Source organism: Martes martes (genome assembly GCF_963455335.1).
Source record: "Martes martes genome assembly, chromosome: 16".
Taxonomy (NCBI): Eukaryota; Metazoa; Chordata; class Mammalia; order Carnivora; family Mustelidae; genus Martes; species Martes martes.
The window spans coordinates 39,928,689-39,947,575 of NC_137904.1; the positions used below are offsets into that span (position 1 = coordinate 39,928,689).

The window sequence follows — 18,887 nt, forward strand, 5'->3', positions numbered from 1 at the left end:
TGCTGGACTTCTATATTGTGGCCTCCATGCTTGGATCAAAACCCCTTCTGCAGAGATTGTCTCAGGGTGATAATGGGAGTGGCACGGCTCAGTCAAGCTAAGTTAGATGATGCTGAGGTTAAGCTCCTCCCCATCCCACCATGCCCAAATTTCCTATTACATGTACAAGGGAGATTGGTGGTGGGAGGGAGATTCTCAGGGACTCAGACTGACAGACATTTTATCTCAAGGCAGGCTTCTACAGCAGCTGAATCAGGAAAGCAGAACTGTGGGGACTCTCACCCAACATTTAATGGTCTCAGCCCAGAACTGAGGCATGTCCCTCCTGCTCACAACTGATTGGCCAGAATTAGTCACATGATCTCATCCAACCAGGAGGGGAACCAGGAAGTGCAACCCAGACCTGTGTCCAGAGGGGGAGAATCACCTTATGGGTCCTTCTAGTGACACAAAAGCCAAGACCCTCCTTGGGAACGGTTTGGAGGTGCTACAGCTCCAAGGAGCTCCAGAAGCTTGACATTATCGAGGACCTTTTTATATAAAGTGGGCATTGCTGCTTCTCTACTTTTTTTTTTTTTTTTAATAAAATCTTGCAAGATTTTTAAAAAGTTTGTTTATTTGACAGAGCACAAGAGAACACAAGCAGGGGGTACGGCAGAGGGAGAAAGAGAAACAGACTCCCTGCTTAGCAGAGAGCCCGTCAAGGGGGTTTGAACCCAGGACGCTGGGATCATGACCTGAGCCAGAGGCGGACACTTAGCCGACTGAGTCACCCAGGTGCCCCTGCCATTATGTTTCTTTTATAAAAGTATAACATCAGTCCTGAAAATGACTACTTATACTGCAGGGTGTATGTGTGTGTGTATGTGAGAGAGAGAGAGAGAGAGGACTGTGTTCTCATCCAAGCATAAACAGTGTCACACACACACACGCCTTGGGGTTGAGCCTGTGGAACTGGCCAGAGGGATGTGTAGATCCCTAGATCCTACCTTTTTCTTAAGCAGGAAGTGTCCCCAAAGGACAGGGCTGAGCGGGCCTGAGCTCTGCTCAGCCTGAGCTGGGCTTTGCCAACCTCACGTGTAGTATTACTCCTGACCGGGTGAATAACCCAGGTTTTGGAAAAGGACCTGGGGGTTCTGATTTCTAGTTCTGAGACCTCTGGGCAGGGGCTGGGGCTTTCCCGGAGGAACTGGACCTTCTGCTATTAATTCACCCTGAAAGGGGCAGGCCCAGCACAGAAAGTGAGGGGTGGGAGGTGTGGGCTCTGGTGGGGGCAGCAGAGGGCAGGAAGGCAAGTTGGGGGACACCGAGGCAGTCATTGGGAGGGGCTCCTGGGAGGATAGCCTGGGTCTGTGGGCTCTGAGAGCAGCTGAATTGAGGATCTGCCGCTAGGCTTCTCTGAGTAGTAATTCTCAGCCTTCAGTGAAGTCTTCCTAAGGTCATAGCTTTGAGGACAACTGACGGAAGGACCTATGCCACAATTTAGGACAAAGAAGTCATGGGGAACGCAGCCCCGCTCTGTTCTCCCAGGCCTGTGGGGAAGAGTGACCTTGGGAAGCAGAGGGCTTGATCCAATGCTGTGGGCTATGGGGGCTCGGGACTGAAGCACCCTTGGAGGAATGGCCACAAGACTAGAACGCCAGGTACTCCTGCCCAGACACTGGGGAATACTATGACCTTTCAGTCTTTCCAGTCTTGAGTCACTGGTTCACCCTCTGATCTACTCATCATGGTGTCTCGGGGTGGGCTTGAGGCAGAAAAGCAGGCTTTTATCTGAATCCAGCCACTGGATGAGGGCCCTTGGCTCTCGACCCTGGCACCCAACCTCCCTCCACCATTATCCAGGACCACCTGCTTCTACAGCCAAGTAGCTTTCTGCTTCTTCTGGACCTGGCACGCCACCACCTCCACCTCCCACCTCCCTCCCCAGGGCCAGCACACTGTCCACCAAGAAGCCATTTTGGATTCTATCCAGTCTACTCAGGTGTTTTCCCAGACCTTATGTTCTGGATCTCAGCTAGATGTCCATGACCATCCTTTAGATCAGGACGTCCTGAGAGCAGGGACTGGTGCGTCCTGCATCCATCTTCCCCCCGCCTCTCAGATCCCTGCCCCTGCCTTTTTCCACCTAGAGGTCAGCTGTTTGACATCACTACTCACCAGACTGAACAGGGGTTAGGACGGGGGGGGGGGCGTGGTGAAGGGAGGGTGAAGCAGAGCGTACAAACAGGGAGCTGTTTATTGGTTGCCGTGAGAAGCCTATATACAAAGAAGGCACAGGAGGGGGAGAGAGCTCCCCGGCTACAGTACCATGGAAGTGGGTAGGGACTGGAAAAGGGGGACTGCCAAAAGGCAGGGGTCAGGAGAGGTTTCCTGGAACCAGCCTCAACTTCTAGAATGGGCCTCAGGACTTAGCCCATGGGGGGAGGAGGCAGAGCTAAGTTGGCTCTCAAAGCCAAGGACAGCCAAGAACCCCACTTCTAGGCCCCCTACCCGTGGTCGGTGAGGGCAGAGCAAGGTCCAGCCAATGGGGCAGGGACAGGGCTCCCTCCCTGTCCTACATTCAAGTGTCGCTCCCTCCATGATCTTGGGGGGTGGGGAATGGGTGGCTGGGGGTCTCTCTGGTCACTAGAGGCCTGGATTCTAGTGGCCAGTGAGAAGTGGGGTCTCCTCTCTCTTTCCAACAGCTCCTTAGCAGAGGACGGGCCGCCTCCTCCACTGAGCATCCCTTCGTGCCCCCAGGGCTGTCCTGTGACTTGTCTGTCTCTGTTCCTTCAGACAGCATTCCTCCCCAGAAGGCATCTCCTCCAAGGAGAGAGGTCTTGCAAAGATCTGTGAAGGAAAGCTGTCCTGGGGACCTTCCTTCTAGTCCACTCTGCTCTTGGGTCTGAGCATGCCAGGGCCTGGAAATGCCACCATGGGCAACCTGAGGCGGGCCCCTGCTCTTTGGGGCAGGAGCTCCGGGAGCCGTGGCTGGGGGAGCCTGGTGCGTGGTTCCCTGTCAGCAGCAGTAGTCTCAGTAGCAGTCAGTCCAGTGACTATGGCTCAAGATGGGTCCAGTGTGAATGGTGGTGGGGGTGGTCACCACAGAGGGGGCCTCTTCCTCCTGGCTCTGGCGGAGGCCCTTTGGCTTGGTTTTGGCACAGGCAGAGGCGGGAACACCTATGTCCATGTACCATCCATGGTGTCCGGCATAGTCCGCAGGTGGTGGGCCCCCCAGCCCCAGCCCTCCTATGGGGAGCAGCCTGCGGTCAGACGGCACATGCCTGTGCTAGAGGGGTGTGTGTGCCCAAACCTGCCAGCGCCGGCCAAAGGCAGTGGTCCCCGTGGACTGTCAGGGGCATAACTTATGATAAATAGAAGGGGCGCTGGGGGAGCAGGGGTGGGATCGGGGAGGACATCAGTAGTATCGGTCCCGAGTCTGCCAGCTGGTCACCCAGTGCTTCTTGGTAGGCACGGTGCTCCCTGGAGGTGGGTAGCGCTCCTCCTCCCGGATCCGCACCGCGTGGTACTTGGGCATGATCCGGTAATAGCGGGTCCGCTTAAAGAAGTCACACTGGGGGGTGGGGGGGCGGAGAAAAGGAAGGGCATCAGCATCCAGCCCTCGAGGTTGCAGGAAGATGTACCTAGCCCCACCCCCCACCAGAAGCCCTCAAAGCCAGGACCCCTGACCCAAACACATGCCATCTCCCTGCACTGTGACAGGGTGGGCAAGCTTGTCCACCCTCGGCCCCAGAGGAAGGAGGAGCTGAGGAAGGCAGAGAGGAGAGGGAAGGCAGCTGGAGACAGTGGCGGTCACTGAGGCTGCTGATGCTAGGAAGTGTGCCGGTCTGCCCTGATCACGCTGTGGGGGTGGGGGGCCAGCGTGTCACCCCAGAGGGGCTCCGAGGAGGAAAGGTACTAGGTCCAGGAGGACTCTCCTAGTGCCCTCCTTCTCTGGAGGTGGAAATGGAGGTGCAGAATCACTCTGGATATTTGCTGTGGAGCCTATAGATGGGGTCTAGCCTTGGCCTTGGTCCTTTTCTGATCCCCAGAAAACAAAGAGGGTATGGGGAGCATTTTATGACTCCCTCTTAGGGCCCCAAATCTTCAGGGGGAGGCAGTGAGAAGAGCTCTTGAGCCCTCCCAGGGCGTGGAGGGAGACGGTGGCCTGCTCCTTGGGGCGGTGCTGGGGGGCCGAGTGGAGTGCAGAGAGGGCCCATGAGGAAGAAGAGCAGATAGGACAGATTCAGAGGCCCTGGCCAGCTGCGGGGCTCAGGGAAGAGGGCCCGGAGGCCGTGTTACCAGGGTGGGCCGGGGGCAGGGGGCTGCCCCCCTCAGTAGTCGTCCGTCAGCCTCTCTGTCTCTGACGGCTGGCTCTTCATCTCCGCCTTCTGCCTCTTAGCTTCATACAGGGCGCGAGTGCGGGCTCGCTTGAAGAAGCCGCACTGCGGAGGGGAGGAGGTGGGGATGGGCCATCAGGGGGCGCTGGGGGGGGGGGTCCTGGCCAGCAGCACTCATGGGCTGGGGCTTAGGGCAGGGGAGCCTGGATGCCTGGATCCCAGCCCCTGCTTGGTGGTGTAGCCAGAAGCCAGAGCTTTTGGCTTCCCCTTTCCAGCTTGCAGATCCCCCCCATTAACCCGGCAGGAATGTCCTGGTGGGTGAGCTGAGGATGGGGGGGCGGGGGGCAAGGGGTGAAATGGGAAGCTGGGGAGAAGGTGGGGACAACATGGGAGAAGGGTGGGGGTGGGTGGAAATGAGGAAGGGGATGACAGGAGAGCCGGTGAGGGTCTGCTGGCAGGAGGTCCCGGAGTGGGAATCCCAGGGGTGGTCTGGGGTCCTAACCTTCCACAGCAGAAGAATGATCAACCCCAGGAGCAGCAGCCCAGCACCCACGGCCACAAGCACCAGCCACAGCTCGATCTCCGCTGGCAGCTCCTCCACCAGGTCAGAGTCAATGTCCACGGAGAACTGGCGGGGGTGACAAGGGGCTCAGCCCTGTGACCGCCCCATTAGACCCCATGCTCATTCATCCGGTCCCAGGCGGACCCCGGACTCTGCTGTTTGACCTACTACCAGCAGGGGGCACTCAGGGACCAGAAAAAGACCCTGTCTGCCCACTGAGAGCAGCAGATACCTCCATCCTCTGGTTTTCCCTCTGTGCAGACCCAGCCCCAGAGGACCGGCTTCAGATCTGGGACGCAGCTTGGAGTCTGGGTTTGTAACCCACACATCCGGGCTTAAGTACCAGCTCCATCTTGAACTGTGCGGCCTTGGACAAGTAAGTTCACCTCTCTGAATCTCCATTTCATGCGCTCTGATAAAGGAGATCATAATACCTGCCTCATGGTATGGCAAAGTGGTCAAGAGCATTCTGGAGCCAGACTACCTGGGTTCAAGTGCCAGCTGTGCTACTCACTAGCTGTGTGACCTTGGGCAAATCACTGAACCTCTCTGTTGTTCATTTGTAAAATGGGGGTTATGAGAATGATACCTACTTCATAGGTTGCTGGTGAGGATTAAATGTGTTTACTATCAGTAAACTGCTCTGAACAATACTTGGTACACAACCAGCAGTCCATAAATATTTACAAAAAACAAAGAATGAAGAGCATATAGTACCATTATTTTTCTTCCCCTATAGTGGAGATATATGTGTGTGTGTGTGTGTGTGTATACACATATATATGTGTGTATATACACACACACACACACACACACACATACATATGCATACACACATATATATAGTTATATTATATAAAATTATATTACATACACTATATGTAATCAAACACTATAATATATATACAATTGTGTTACATTATATTATATATAATATACAATATGTTATTTTATAACACATATATTCTGCAATATTGTATATAATATAACATAACACATGTAGCATATGTTATAGAATATATTATTATAACATAAAATTATATTACATATGATATATTTTATATATATTGGGAGAAAATTTTTTCTGACTATACATTATTATTTCTTTAAAATTATTTTGATTATTATCACATTTTTTAAAAAGTTTTTATTTATTTATTTATTTGAAAGAGAATGAGTGAGAGAGAGCATGAGAGAGGAGAAGATCAGAGGGAAAGGCAGACTCCCCAAGGAGCTGGGAGCCTGATGCGGGACTCGATCCTGGAAGTCCGGGATCTTGACCTGAGCCAAAGGTAGTTGCTCAACCAACTGAGCCACCCAAGCGCCCTTGATTATTATTTTTGTTTAAATACAGATGATATCAAGGAAACTAAAGGTTCCCAGTAATTTTACTCCCCAGAAGTAACTCTTCAACATTTTGGTGAATCTCTTTCCATCGTTTCTAATGCATAGGTTAAACACACTTCCTTTCTTCCACATAAGCAGGGTCTCTGTGCTGCACATATCCTCCTGCGACCTGACCTGCCTCCTCTTTCAGCTATAATTATCATCTCCTGATGTCAATTAAGAAAGATCGACCTAATCTCTGATGACTGGATAGCCATTCAAAATGTACCACAATTTATTGAACCGATCTCCTACCAAAAGACATGTAGAGTGTTTCCAATTTCATGCCATTATAAACCACGCTTTCAAATATCCTCGTACACTTATATTCGCATATTTGTCCTATTAGCTCCTTAAGATATATTATCGTGGGCTGGATCAAAGGAAGTGTGCGTTTTAAACTCTAATAGATATTGACAAATTCATTTCCAAAAACAATCCATCCATTTATACTCTAACCAATAGCATTTCCTTCTACCTCATCGGCACCAGACAGCCTTAGCATTTTTTAATCTTTTTCAATCTGATGGAAAAAAAAATCTGTTGCTGTTATTTTTATGACCTCACTACTGAAGTGACCATTTCTAGTTCACTCTGTGGACACTGCCTATTTATGTTTACGCTGCCCTTTACCTTGACACACTAAAAATATACATCAATCCTTCGTCATACATGCTGGAAACTCTTTTAAAAGCAACCTATCGTTTGCCCTTCTAGTTTCTCTTTCTCTCTTTCACTGTATACAGATTTAAAATGTCATACCATCTGATTGGTCAAATGTTTCCCTTGCAACTTCTGGGTGTAGTAAAATAACTCCTTCTCCTTGTAATTAAAGATTATTATTAAATTATTTTCTGAGTTTTTTCCTGGTATATTAAGTTTTATTTCCTCTATGTAAATATTTAATCTAACTCCAGTGTAGTTTTTGGTTATCATGGGAGGGAAGGGGTCTGTCTTTACTTTCCAAATGTGTTAACACCACTTCATAATCCAAATTTCTCCATTGGTTAAAAATGCCATCTGGATAGTAACGTAAATATCTCTTCTGTTCCATTGGTCTTTCCAGCTTTCCTTCACTACTTCAATTTATTTTAGGAGATATACCACAATACATTTAAGCAACCCTCCCTTCATCTCCTATATTATATCCTCCATATCTCCACTATAGCTTTTATATGAAAAAATGGACAATTCTGTCCTTTTTATCCCCCTCTCTGATGTAACTCAGAATCAAGTTTGAGAACTTTGTTTTCAAGTCTCCACGGAGACGGAACATCCTCACAGACAAGTTGCGCAGATCGAGTAAGCCCCAGCAGAGTCATCGGGGGACTCATAACCATATGCCACCTGGGGTCCCACCTCCCCAGACACAGATTTCATGGCTTAGGGGTATAGTCCAGACACCAGGAGCCCTCCAGAGGAGTCTCACGTGCTGCCAAGATGGAGGGAGAACCACGTAGCTAACATGTGTGCGGGTGTTCTGAAAATCTGCCCCGCGCCCCCATGCCCGGGCCAGGCACTCTGGCTCCTTAACGTGCTCACTCACCCACACGGTCTTGTTTTCCATGTTGATGGTGGGGATGCCGGTTTGGAGGAACAGGGTAGCCCAGCCCGATACACTGACTCTGTCAAAGTCTCTGTAATCCTAGATGGGGGGTGGGATGGGGGGAAAGGGGTGGGTCCAAAGAAGCATCTGAAGCCCCTCAGAGCCTCCCTCTCCCTGAGCATCCTCCCCAGGGCACCCTCCCACCACTCAGCATCTTTAAGCAGCACTCCAAGGGCTCCGAGAGCCGGACATCTGCACACACAAATCCATATCATTCATGCATCGGGTCCGACGCCGGATACGGGGGACAGCAGGGACAAGGAAAGTCATGGTCTAGGGTCAGGTCCCTGGGCTAAATCCGGCCCGGCACATGCTTTTGTAAATAAAATGTTTTTGGCACACAGCCACGCCCGTTCCTTTCTACATTGTTTACGGTGGCTGGTGCTCAGTGGCGGGACTGAGGACTTGCAGCGGAAACTGCACACCCCACAAAAGCTGAAAAGATTGATAATCTCGTCGTTTGCAGAAAAAATCTGGTCTAGGGGGCTGGCATGGGAGTAAGGACGACCCAGAGCAGAGCATGATCGGCGGCACGTGCGGCTTCGGAGAAAGTTTTGGAGAGGTCGTTTGCAGCTGGAAACCTCAGCAAAGACCTCACTGGTGGTCAAGCGGCCCGGGAGAGCTTGAAGGCTGAAAAGGAGCTCACGTGCAGAGGTAACAGAAGGGGAGCTGGCCTTCCAGAAGGAGGGAGCGGCACCACAGCAATGTGGGGGTGGGAAAGGAACAGACACAGGAGGGAACGGACTCCTGGGAGAAGGTTGTTCTGGCTGGAGATGAACATGACATCACGTCCACACACAGACGCACAAACTAACACCGGCAGGCCTACAAGGGGCAGGTGTACAGTGCCTCCTGGGTGAAGTCCGATGTTGTCACTGACACATGCACACACAGGGGCACACAGACCCGCACGAGGCCTGGCTGTGACCCTGGCCTCACTCTCTCCCTGTTACTCTCCCCACCCTGGAGGGGGCGCAGTAGAGACATCCAGACCCAGGCACTGACCTCAATGAAGGTGCTGTTCCACACTCGGGCCTGCACCGTCACGTTGGTGATGACAGGGCTGTCGGGAATGGGGCACTCCAGCCACACGCAGCGGGCCTGGTCACCGCCGCACTTCTGAGGTGTGCAGAGGAAACGGGACATGAGACAGTCTGGGGCTCCACATTCTTCCTGCTTCACCCCTTCCCTTTGGCTCTTCCTCTGGCTTAGTCCCACCCATGGCTGACCCCAAGTGGCCCCACCTCACCCATCCGCTCACGCATACCACCCCACCCCCACACTTCCACACTGAAGCACATAGGAATGCCAGGGATGTAGACGATATGAAATCTGGTCCCTTTGCATATAAATGGGGCCCAGCACCTGATACTTCCTTCCCACCCCAGTCCCACACTGAGCCTTTGTTCATGCCACCTTCCCCTACCTGGGACATTGCCTCCTACCTCTCCACCCAGCTACACCTCAACTTGCCTCCCAGGCCTGTTCCTCTCTCCCTTCCAACAGAGGGTGCCTTGCACCACCCACATCTCCCCGCCTCCCCTCCATCCTGCTTCTCCCATTCCCCAGCTCTCATGTCCAAGATTTTGGGCCGCTATAGCACCCCCAAAAAGATGAGGCTCTTGGGAATTAAACCAGCATCTCTTCCTTTGGCCCTCCGGATTGGCTGTTCCCCAAGGCCAAGAGCAGTGGAATGCCCGTTGAGGGAGGAGATGAGTCTTCCTCCCTCTGACTAGGGGCTCCTGATGGCACAGGGGTCACACCACCCCATTAGACCAGGATCTCCTGGTGACTAGCGTGCCCAGTCTCCCTTGCTTCGGTGCCCTCTAGTGCCCACATGCCCTGTGATGGTGCGGCCGATCCCTCCCAACCTTGTCCTGGCCACTCACCAGCTTGGTCTCAGACTTGGCTTTCTTGGCAGCAGCCAGAGTGACTGGTGGGGGGGCCGGGCCTCCCCCTGGGTCCAGCTGTCTCCGCCTGCGCTGTGGGGATGGTGGCCTGTCACCAGGGACCTGAAGAGGGAGGAAGATGTTGTCTTGGAGGAAGGAGTGGGAGTAGGCAGGGGAGAGGCAGAAAGGGCTAGGGGAGAGGGAGATTCCTAAAGGTATATGAGGAGAGGGAGGGCAAGACACTGGGCTTTCTGCCCTGCAGCATGCGAATGAGATATGATGCAAATGAGATGTAAATGCAAGACCCCCAGTGGTGTCCTTACAGAGAGAGTGAGATTCAGAGGGTTGACGAGGTCTCCAGGTGGCCGGCAGGGCCAGGACCCATTGCCGTGGATGGTGATCTCTGTGGGGTACAGCAGCCACTTGCCATTGATGACTTCATAGGGCCACTCAAGCCCTAGGACCAGGGTCCCCAGGCCTGCCAGCCCTTCCCCCATTGGGCCCACCTGTGGGCACAAGGGGTGTCAGGGCCACTGCCTCCTGGCAAACCACCTCTATCTCACCCATCCCCAACCCGCACACCCTCAGACCCCAGGCCCCTCCCTGCCTTAGAAGTCCCCGCCCAGGGTCCCTGTGGCCCCCTTACCTGGAACTCATACTTGAGGGGGCTTCCCACGTCCTCCGCAGTTTTCATGCCAGACTCACCCATCACCGTCCCTCCGAAGAAGCTTTGTAGTCGGTGATTCACTCTAAGGATAAGAAAGATGCTGGAGTCTGCAGGAGGGGCCCTGGCAGAGGGGGTGGGCACCAAGGTAGGCGAACTCCAGCCCCTCGGACATCAGGCAGACCGGAGATAAATCCCAGCTTTGCATTCATTTGCATTCATTCACTGTGTACCAGTTATCGCTCGAGCAAGTTATGTATCCTCCCAGAACCTCAGCTTCCCCATCTGTAAAATGGAGTTCACTGAAGTCGCTATAACATGGGGCTGCTGTGGGAAGTCGATGAGCTGCTGTATGTAAAATTCCTAGCACAATGAGCTCTCTTGAAATGGTAGGGCCACACCAAAACCTTGGCCCCAGGATGGCTGACTCCTCCACTGCTACCTGCCTTCCAAGGGAGGTAATAATAGTGACTGCTGTTAGGGGACGGCGTGGCCCAGGGGAAGCAGAGGCCTGAGGATACTAGGCCTAGAGAGGTGTGTCCGAGGAGCTTGGGAGCCACATCGAGGACAGGGCAGCCCCCGCACATCACAGCAAGGCTGGGGGAGGGATGGTACCCACATGCTGAGTGAGGCCCAGAGCGTGTAGTCCACCAGCAGAGTCAGGGTCATGGGCCACAAATTGTCCTGGTGACTTGACCTGAGGAGGGAATGCAGGGGGTAGGTGAGAGCTGTCAGCTAAGGCCAGGGCTGCAGGAGGTCCCAGGGCACCTCACCCTGCTGAGGACTGGCTTCTTGAGGTCACTCACGTGGAGAGCTGCAGCTGCGCCTGGAGCTCCCTTGTGTGCAGGGTCACTCCGGTGACCTCGAAGGCGATGAGCAGCTCCATCTGCCATGAGGACCAGGGAGGCAGAGAGAGGCGTGTGGGGCTGGGCAGGGGTGATGCCATGGGGGAGAGAGGGGCTGAACTCTATTCGAGGGAGTTGGTTCTCTGGCCTCCCCCCTACCCCTGTTCTGGGCAAGGAGCCTCTTCCTGGCCACCTGTGTCCACACTTTTGCCCTGTTAGCCTCATCCAGCTTCCCTTTCCCCTTCTTCTCTGTCCATGACATCTCTGCTACTTTCAACGACATGACCTTGAGCAAGTTACTGTAACTTTCTTTTTTAAAGAAAGATTTATTTAGGGGCGCCTGGGTGGCTCAGTGGGTTGGGGCCTCTGCCTTCGGCTCGGGTCATGATCTCAGGGTCCTGGGATCGAGCCCCGCATCGGGCTCTCTGCTTAGCGGGGAGCCTGCTTCCCTTCCTCTCTCTGCCTGCCTCTCTGCCTGCTTGTGATCTCTGTCTGTCAAGTAAATAAATAAAATCTTAAAAAAAAAAAAAAAAGAAAGATTTATTTAGAGAGAGGGAAAACATGTGCAGGGGGAGGGACAGAGGGGGAGGGGGAGGCAGAGAATCTCAAGAAAACCCCATGTCAAGTACAGAGCCCCAAGGGGAGCTTGATCTCATAACCCTGAGATCATGACCCTGAGATCATGACCTGAGCCAAAATCAAGAGTCAGGCGCTTAACTGACTGAGCCACCAGGCACCTGAGTTACTGTAACTTACGAAGCCTATACTATCTTTCTGTAAAACAGCATCTACCTCCTCAAAAGTTTGTGAGAACTGCAGTATAAAAAAGTGTGAAGTCTTGGACTTGGGGCCTGGCACATAGTAGGTGCACAGCAAAATCAAGTTCTTCATCTCCACCTGCTCTAGTTTTGTGCATCGCCAGTGGCCCCATTTTTCTTAGTCTCTGGGCCTCTCCCCATGTCCTCCTATATTTCCCTGTCCCCTACCCTGGCTCTTTCCTTCAAGGAAGCCTGGGAAGCAGGCAGGCAGAAGCAGGGTTAAGGAGCTCATCAGTGTAGCAGCCTGGGACCCACAGGCCTGGGAAGGTGTGGCCGGCACTCACCCTCTGGTTCCGTTTGAAGGGGTTTCCCAGCTCACAGACAATGGTCTCGTTGGCCTGGCACGTCCCAGCCTGAGGAAAGAAGACGAATCAAGCGTGGGTGGTCAGAGTCGGGCATCTCCGGCCCTTTCCCTGTGGCACTGGGTCTGATGCCTAGAGGTTCCTATAGCATTAACAGCCGCCACAAGCACCTGAGGAAGCCCCGCCGAGGGGAAGCAGGGTGAACACGGGACTAACGGGAACACATGTAAATGACATGCATATAAGGATGTAAACGCTCGCGGGGCCCTGCTTGGGCTCTGAGCCCTCTAGGGGTCACTCGCGGGGGGCACTCACGGGGCGCACTGAAGACAGCAGCAGGGCGGGAGGCACTGCCAGGGTGAGCAGTGCCTCGTGGGCGTCTTCCCCAGCACGCTCCCTGCTGGGGGTGTTGGTCACATCGATGCTCAGGAGCAGTTTCCGGCCATCTCTGCTGTACTGCAGCCTGGGGGCGGAGTGGGGAGGACCCCGGGATTGAGTCCAGAGCCCCGCCCCAGGCCCGCCCCTGATCAGTTAGGCCCCGCCCCTCAGGTCTACTGAGTGAATAAAGTTCGGTCTCGGGATAGCCAAGCCCCACCCTCCAGCCTCCCCTGGAGAAGAAAGCCCCTTTCCCGGCCAGCGAAGGCCAGAAGCATCCAGCTGGCCAATTAACATCCCTGCTCTCAGGGCGCCTCTCCCTGAGGCCCCTCCCCTCGGATCTTCCAAGGTCCCTAGGATCTCCTAGACCCGCAGGGCCCCGCCCCTCATCAATGAAGCCCCGCCCACCCTTGGCCAATCAGCGTGGCCCGGAGCTCACCTGCTCAGCGGCTGCCCCAGCTCCGACACGAAAGCCGCCTGCATCTGCAAGTTGCTGTCGCATTTGTTGTCCTGGCCGCACTCTTTCTGGAACTGGACCTGGGGGTGGCGGGAGGCGTGAGGAACTATCCCGCATAGCGACCTCTGGCTTCATGGGCCTCCAGGTCCCCGCCCTCAGGACCCGGCCCCACTCACCTCGGTGTGGTTCTCCAGAACCTGCGCTTGATTCAGCACCGGGTAGGGGTCTAGGGACCGCAGCCCCAGCCGGGGGTGCTCAGGAATCCTCAAAGGTAAAGAGTAGTTCATAGAGATGATGATGGGACGGAGTTTGTCGCGGACGTTGTCCTGGGGAAGGAGGGGGAGCTGAGCCCAGCACTGCGCTCCTCTCCCCTCTCCCCAAGTTGACTCTTCACACCAACCTGAACCCTCAAGGAGGAGCTGAGCCTCCACCCACCCTGAAAAACTCCAGTACAGCTGAACCCCCTCTGGTCCGATCACCAAATTGACCCCCTTCCTACAACTTCGATCTGCAAGCAAGGTGATGGGACTCCTTCTCTCCAGAGTGGGGGTGGGGGGTGTATTGGGGATGGGATTTGTTGAGCCTCCCTTCATCCCCAGGGTCCCCAGGATGAGCTCTTTCAACCTAGATATCCTAGAGAGGGGCTGAGCTGGTCCCGCACTCACGGGCCCCTTTTGCCCCCCAGACACCAACTAAGCCAAGAGTCCCACACCCCTCACTTTTGTAAGAGGTGATGAGCCCTTTGGCACCCATCCCCATTCTGAGGCCCTATCTCTTTCCACCACATTCTGTGCACTGTACCCGCTGCAGACTTATGGCCTCCCAGGTCCACCTCCCTGACCTCTGTCTCTGGGGAGACTCCAGTCCCTTGCCCCTGACCTGGGGGGTGTCTACCTCCCTCCTCCAGATCTTGGAGCTGGTGTCCCGCCCCAGCCCCTCCCTCACCATGAGGAGCAGTTCCAGCTTCTGGCAGCGCGTGTGGGGCATGGAGAAGAAGCCGTGGAAGATGGCTGACTGGCTGCGGGCAAAGCGAAGCCGAGGCGGTCGGCGGTCCCGGTCAGCCTCCAGCGTGTAGGCCAGGGCTGGGGGAGGATGGGGTGTTATCAGTGCCTGGGCAAGCATGCCCCTCCCCCCACCGCACCCCCACACTCACTGATGTTTCTCCTATAGTTGGGGTTCCCGGCACTCTGGTTGTAAGCAAAGCACAGTTCCACCTGCACACTGTTGGGAGGCGGGAGACACAGACGGGGAGGTTACGGTGGGACCCAGTTATCCAGGCCCTGGCCTTCACCCCTGTACTGGGCCAGGGGAAATAGGGATCCTTAGGAGGAAAGGCAGGGGCAAACCTGGGGGGTCCACAGAACTGCTTTGGGGTGTCCTTGGCCTCTTCCCTCCCCCCTCCCATGAAAGCCATAGAAAACAGGGTTAGAAGGGCGCCTGGGTGGCACAGTTCGTTAAGCAACCGACTCTTGGTTTTGGCTCCAGTCATGAGCTCAGAGTCATGAGATCGAGCCCCTCATTGTGGGGGTTGGGGGTCTGCACTCAGCGGGGAGTCTGCCTGAGACTCTCTCTCCCTTTCCCTTTGCAGCTCCCCCTCCCTTTAAAGTAAATAAAATCTTTTTAAAAATTTAAAGAAAACAGGGTTAGAGGTCACCAATAGGGAAACTGAGGCCCTGAGAGCAAGAATGAGTTGCCTGAAGTCATCAGTTGGTTGGTGCCCTGCCCAGTCCTGTACAGGACACGCTGTCCAGATCCTCTCCCACTCACCCCTGCTTTCTGCTCTGGGACCCTTTGCCTTCTGATCCAGGCCTCATTCACACAAAGGCCTCGGGGTCATCGCCATCATTACCATGACCATGTTAGCAACTAACATATTCTGAGCACTGCTGGTGGACGAGGTGCTATGTGAAGGGCTTTTTGTACTTTATCTCATTTAATTATCACAACGAGCCCATAAATTCATTATTATTATTAACTTTGTTTTATAGGGAATGAATCTGAGACTCGGAGAGATAATTTGTTCAAGGAGGCTCTCTCCCATCCACCAAAGTGTCTCCTTCTTCCCTCCTCCTCTGGGACCTCCCTCCCCAGAGCCCACCTCTACCACTGCAGTGGGCAGAGCTGGGATTTGAACAAGACCGTCCAGAGCTCCCACTCCTAACCACCACGCTCTCCCACCCCTCCAGTATTTGCCCGTTACCTCTTGCAACGAAGTTGGCTTTTTAATGAGGTTGGGTAGGAAGGGGCAATGCTTATCCCAGAAATCAACCTGCTAAGGGTGGGGTAGCAGGAGTTGCCAGGGGAGGGGTTTCCCTTCCTGGCCTGCCCATACATAAGGAGGAGTGCATGCACAGAGAAGGGCTTGAGAGTCTCACCAGGAGGTAGCTGTGCAGAGCGCAGGGTCCAGCACGGATGGCCGGGCCACCAAGGTCTTATGGAGGATGTTGATGACAGGCCGTGCCCTGCACAGAAAACAGACATCAGTGCTTCCTTCCTGGCCCCTGCCAGGCCAGGCCCAGGGCTCCGGCTTGCGTGGACCCAGTGCTGAAGGTGGACAGAGGTGGGGCTCCGTGCAGACAGGGCTGGAGGGGAGAAAGGCCCCTATCCACCACTGGCCTGGCTTACCTCAGCAGCACGATGCGGTCAGACAGGCTCCCCACAAGCAGGTCCGGGTAGGAGTTCCCATCCACATCCATCCGTCCACTCAGTGAGTAGCCAAAGGTGGCCAAGCCGGGCAGTCCCAGCTCCTCCCCCTGGATTACCTGGGGGTGGAGGGAAGCAGCGGGCACAGGCTCAGGGTGAGCTCTGGGGAGCGGCGCCCAGGGGGAATAGGGAGAGGGTAGGTGAGGGGAAGGAGGTAAAGCCCCCTTTGTTCCTGTCCACCCATACCTGCTGCGGCTGTCCCAGGAGCCCGCTGGAGCTGCTGTGGTAGATGTACACTTTGCCCAAGCCTTCGAACGGAGCTCCCACGGCAATGTCTAGGGAAGAGAGGCAGGACAGGTCACCCTCAGTCCTGTGGGCCCCATGTCTCCCTGACCTGGCACTCCAAGCCACAGGGTCCAGCAGGAAACAGACCTCACACTGCCAGGCAGCGCTCAGAACATCACCGAACAGAGCTCGACCGCTCAGGATTAAAACCGGGACCGCTGTGAGCCCAGGTGCCTCGTTTTATATTGTGGGAAAGCAGGTCTAGGAGAGACAAGGGACTTACCTAGAGTCACACAGCAAGTTAATATGACAGGCAGGTCTACGCTCCCGAGCACTGGCCCAGTGTGTGTTTTCCCTTACTACAGTCCCTTCCCTCTCCTCCACCAGACTCCCCTTCAGACGCCCGGTTCCTCCAATGGCATTTACCAGCATGGTCACAAAAGCAAGTGTTCCCCGTTGGTGACTTTGCCAGGTAGTTACCAAGCGCTGATCTCCTTTAATCCTGACAAGACTGCTGGGGTTGGGTACTGCTGTCCCATCTTATAGAGGAGGAAGCAGACTCAGAAAACCCAAAGTCACACAGCTAATGAGTAGAAAGGGGACGTTTGAGTCCACGTCTGTCTAACACTGGGGGCTGTAATTTTAAGCACACTATCACTTTCCTTGTTAAAAATTCCTTAGATTTTAGACTTTTAAAATTCTAACCATTGTTTCCACAAATAAACCCCACACGTTTTATTATCTTCTTAAGCTTTACTAAACCCTTTCTAGTTCACCGCTTTTGATCTGATAAAGCCTAGGTAACCGGAAAGCCAAGCTTGTTAGAAAAGTATGTAAAGGAAAAGTAAGTAGGTCCTGAGTAGAAACCGGACGGCTCTTCTATCAGTAAATGCTTTCCTATCAGTAAAATGCTTTGCTAACTGAACTTTCTAGCACCGAGTTTCGCTCTTCAGCGACTCCTCTGCCTTCCTTTTGGTTCTCAGGGACGTTCTGGGAAATTGAGGTCATCAGAAAAAGTGGTTTCCAGATAAGCCAGGGGCTGTCATTGCAATGAGGCTCTTCCTTAATCTGTCTCTTTCCTTGATACCCCACATCTGATTGATCCCCAAGTCCTGCAGAGCACTGGACATCCTCCATATCTGGGGCACCCACTTTGTCCCAGCCCTTAGCATCCCACACTTGATAGAATACATTCATGACCTTAACACCCCCAGCTTGCTCTCCCCCATCCATCCCATATCACCCTCCAGAACCATCTTTCAAGGTACCAAGCTATCATATCACATCCCTGCCTCCGAACCTCCTCTGGACACCCACCCCTCTGCCATTACCCGAATGTAAAGCCCCAGTTCCTCTGCCTGGATTTCAAAGCATCTACCCCCTTCTCCACACTGCCTCTCCAGCCTCACTCATCTCTGACGTGAACACCCCACATCCACTAAATTTGGGTAGACTGAGCAAGTATCCCATGCTCACTTGGGGCCCCTTCGGTTCCCCTCCATTGTGCACACTCACCCCAGTGGTACAGCCACTCCTCCGGGAGGCCCACCGAGCTTACCACAGGTCACTCCCCCTGCACGGCCTCTCTCTATTACTGCCATGAACTCCCTGGGCCTGGGCCCCATCCCGTCCTCTCTTTGGGTCCTGTCAAGCCTGGTATGCAGTAGGCACCCAGTCCATGGGTGTGCTGGGGCAGGAGCGCTGGCTCATACCCTGGAATCCATCCTGGTTGATGTCACCAATGCTGGCCACGGAGAAGCCAAAGGCGGAGCGACTGGGGCCATGGAGAAGGAGGGAGGGGTGGGCAGGGAAGGAGGTGCCTGCCTGGTTCATGAAGACATACAGGGCACCCCCTACCTCTTCTTTCCGCTCAAAGTAGTATGGGGCGCCCACCAGGAGGTCCTGCCACCTGCACGGGAGAGAAGGAGGGAGAGATGGGACCACACAACTCTTGTTTAGTGGGCACAACTGCATCAGGGTCCAAGGCTATACAAATGGCATCTCTGGCCGTGGCTCCTGGGAAGGACGTGGCAATGCCAACAGGACCTGTCTGATAGAAGACACACGTCACAGAAAAGACAGGGAGCGCAGATCACACCCAGACAATCCACATCCCTGAGAACCATACAAGGACAAAAGGAGATGCAGGTGTCCTGCAATTGACGTGGAAATACCCAGAATCTCATCAAGGCTAAGTGCAGTCGACATGCAAATCCCAGTAAGGAACAGGCAAACAAACGGACAGTCGGACAATTGGACAATCGTGACCTTCCATTGCTCTGCCCAGGCTTGGGCAGGCCTGCCCCCCTGGCCGTTCCCCGAGGCCGCAGGGCCCCAGAGGCTGTCCCTGGATCCTCACCCGTCATTGTTCAGGTCCGCCAGGGCAATGGCACTGCCAAAGTAGGCGCCCACCTGCGTGCCCTCCAGCACCTGCCTCCTCCGCAGGTCTCCGCCCGCCTCCTGGCTCAGCAAGAAGACAGCGCCCATGTGTCGGTACCGGGGGGCACCTGTCACGATGGTGATGTCCTTGGGGTGCAGGATGGCGCTGTCCACCTGCACTGTGTACCCTAGGATGGGTAGGGAGGTAGTCAGTCAAAGTCCAGTAAACTTGGTCCCCTTCCACTCTGCCCCCCAGACTTCCCAAATATCTTCTATTCCTTTATTCCAAGTTGGACAAGAAAATGGACCCTGGATGTCTAGCCTCCAGTCTTGCCTGCACACCAGACTGTGACT

At 54.4% G+C, this 18,887-nt stretch overlaps 1 protein-coding gene across 1 annotated transcript in view; it reads right to left on the reverse strand.

The window, feature by feature from the left end:
• Positions 1-609: 609 nt before the first annotated feature.
• The window catches only part of ITGA3 (integrin subunit alpha 3), a gene marked incomplete at its 5' end in the record, with an annotated part of 30,478 nt that continues 12,200 nt past the window's right edge, over positions 610-18,887 (reverse strand). The window contains 20 exons of the mRNA XM_080827424.1: positions 610-3,556; positions 4,825-4,950; positions 7,817-7,915; positions 8,882-8,995; positions 9,766-9,888; positions 10,089-10,271; positions 10,412-10,514; positions 11,049-11,126; positions 11,236-11,315; positions 12,377-12,445; positions 12,710-12,857; positions 13,209-13,306; positions 13,403-13,552; positions 14,172-14,308; positions 14,380-14,447; positions 15,602-15,688; positions 15,852-15,988; positions 16,116-16,204; positions 17,867-18,063; positions 18,514-18,721. Of these exons, the coding sequence (XP_080683550.1) occupies positions 3,401-3,556; positions 4,825-4,950; positions 7,817-7,915; positions 8,882-8,995; positions 9,766-9,888; positions 10,089-10,271; positions 10,412-10,514; positions 11,049-11,126; positions 11,236-11,315; positions 12,377-12,445; positions 12,710-12,857; positions 13,209-13,306; positions 13,403-13,552; positions 14,172-14,308; positions 14,380-14,447; positions 15,602-15,688; positions 15,852-15,988; positions 16,116-16,204; positions 17,867-18,063; positions 18,514-18,721 (2,450 nt within the window). The 3' untranslated portion in view covers positions 610-3,400. The remainder of the gene's footprint in view (positions 3,557-4,824; positions 4,951-7,816; positions 7,916-8,881; positions 8,996-9,765; positions 9,889-10,088; positions 10,272-10,411; positions 10,515-11,048; positions 11,127-11,235; positions 11,316-12,376; positions 12,446-12,709; positions 12,858-13,208; positions 13,307-13,402; positions 13,553-14,171; positions 14,309-14,379; positions 14,448-15,601; positions 15,689-15,851; positions 15,989-16,115; positions 16,205-17,866; positions 18,064-18,513; positions 18,722-18,887) is intronic.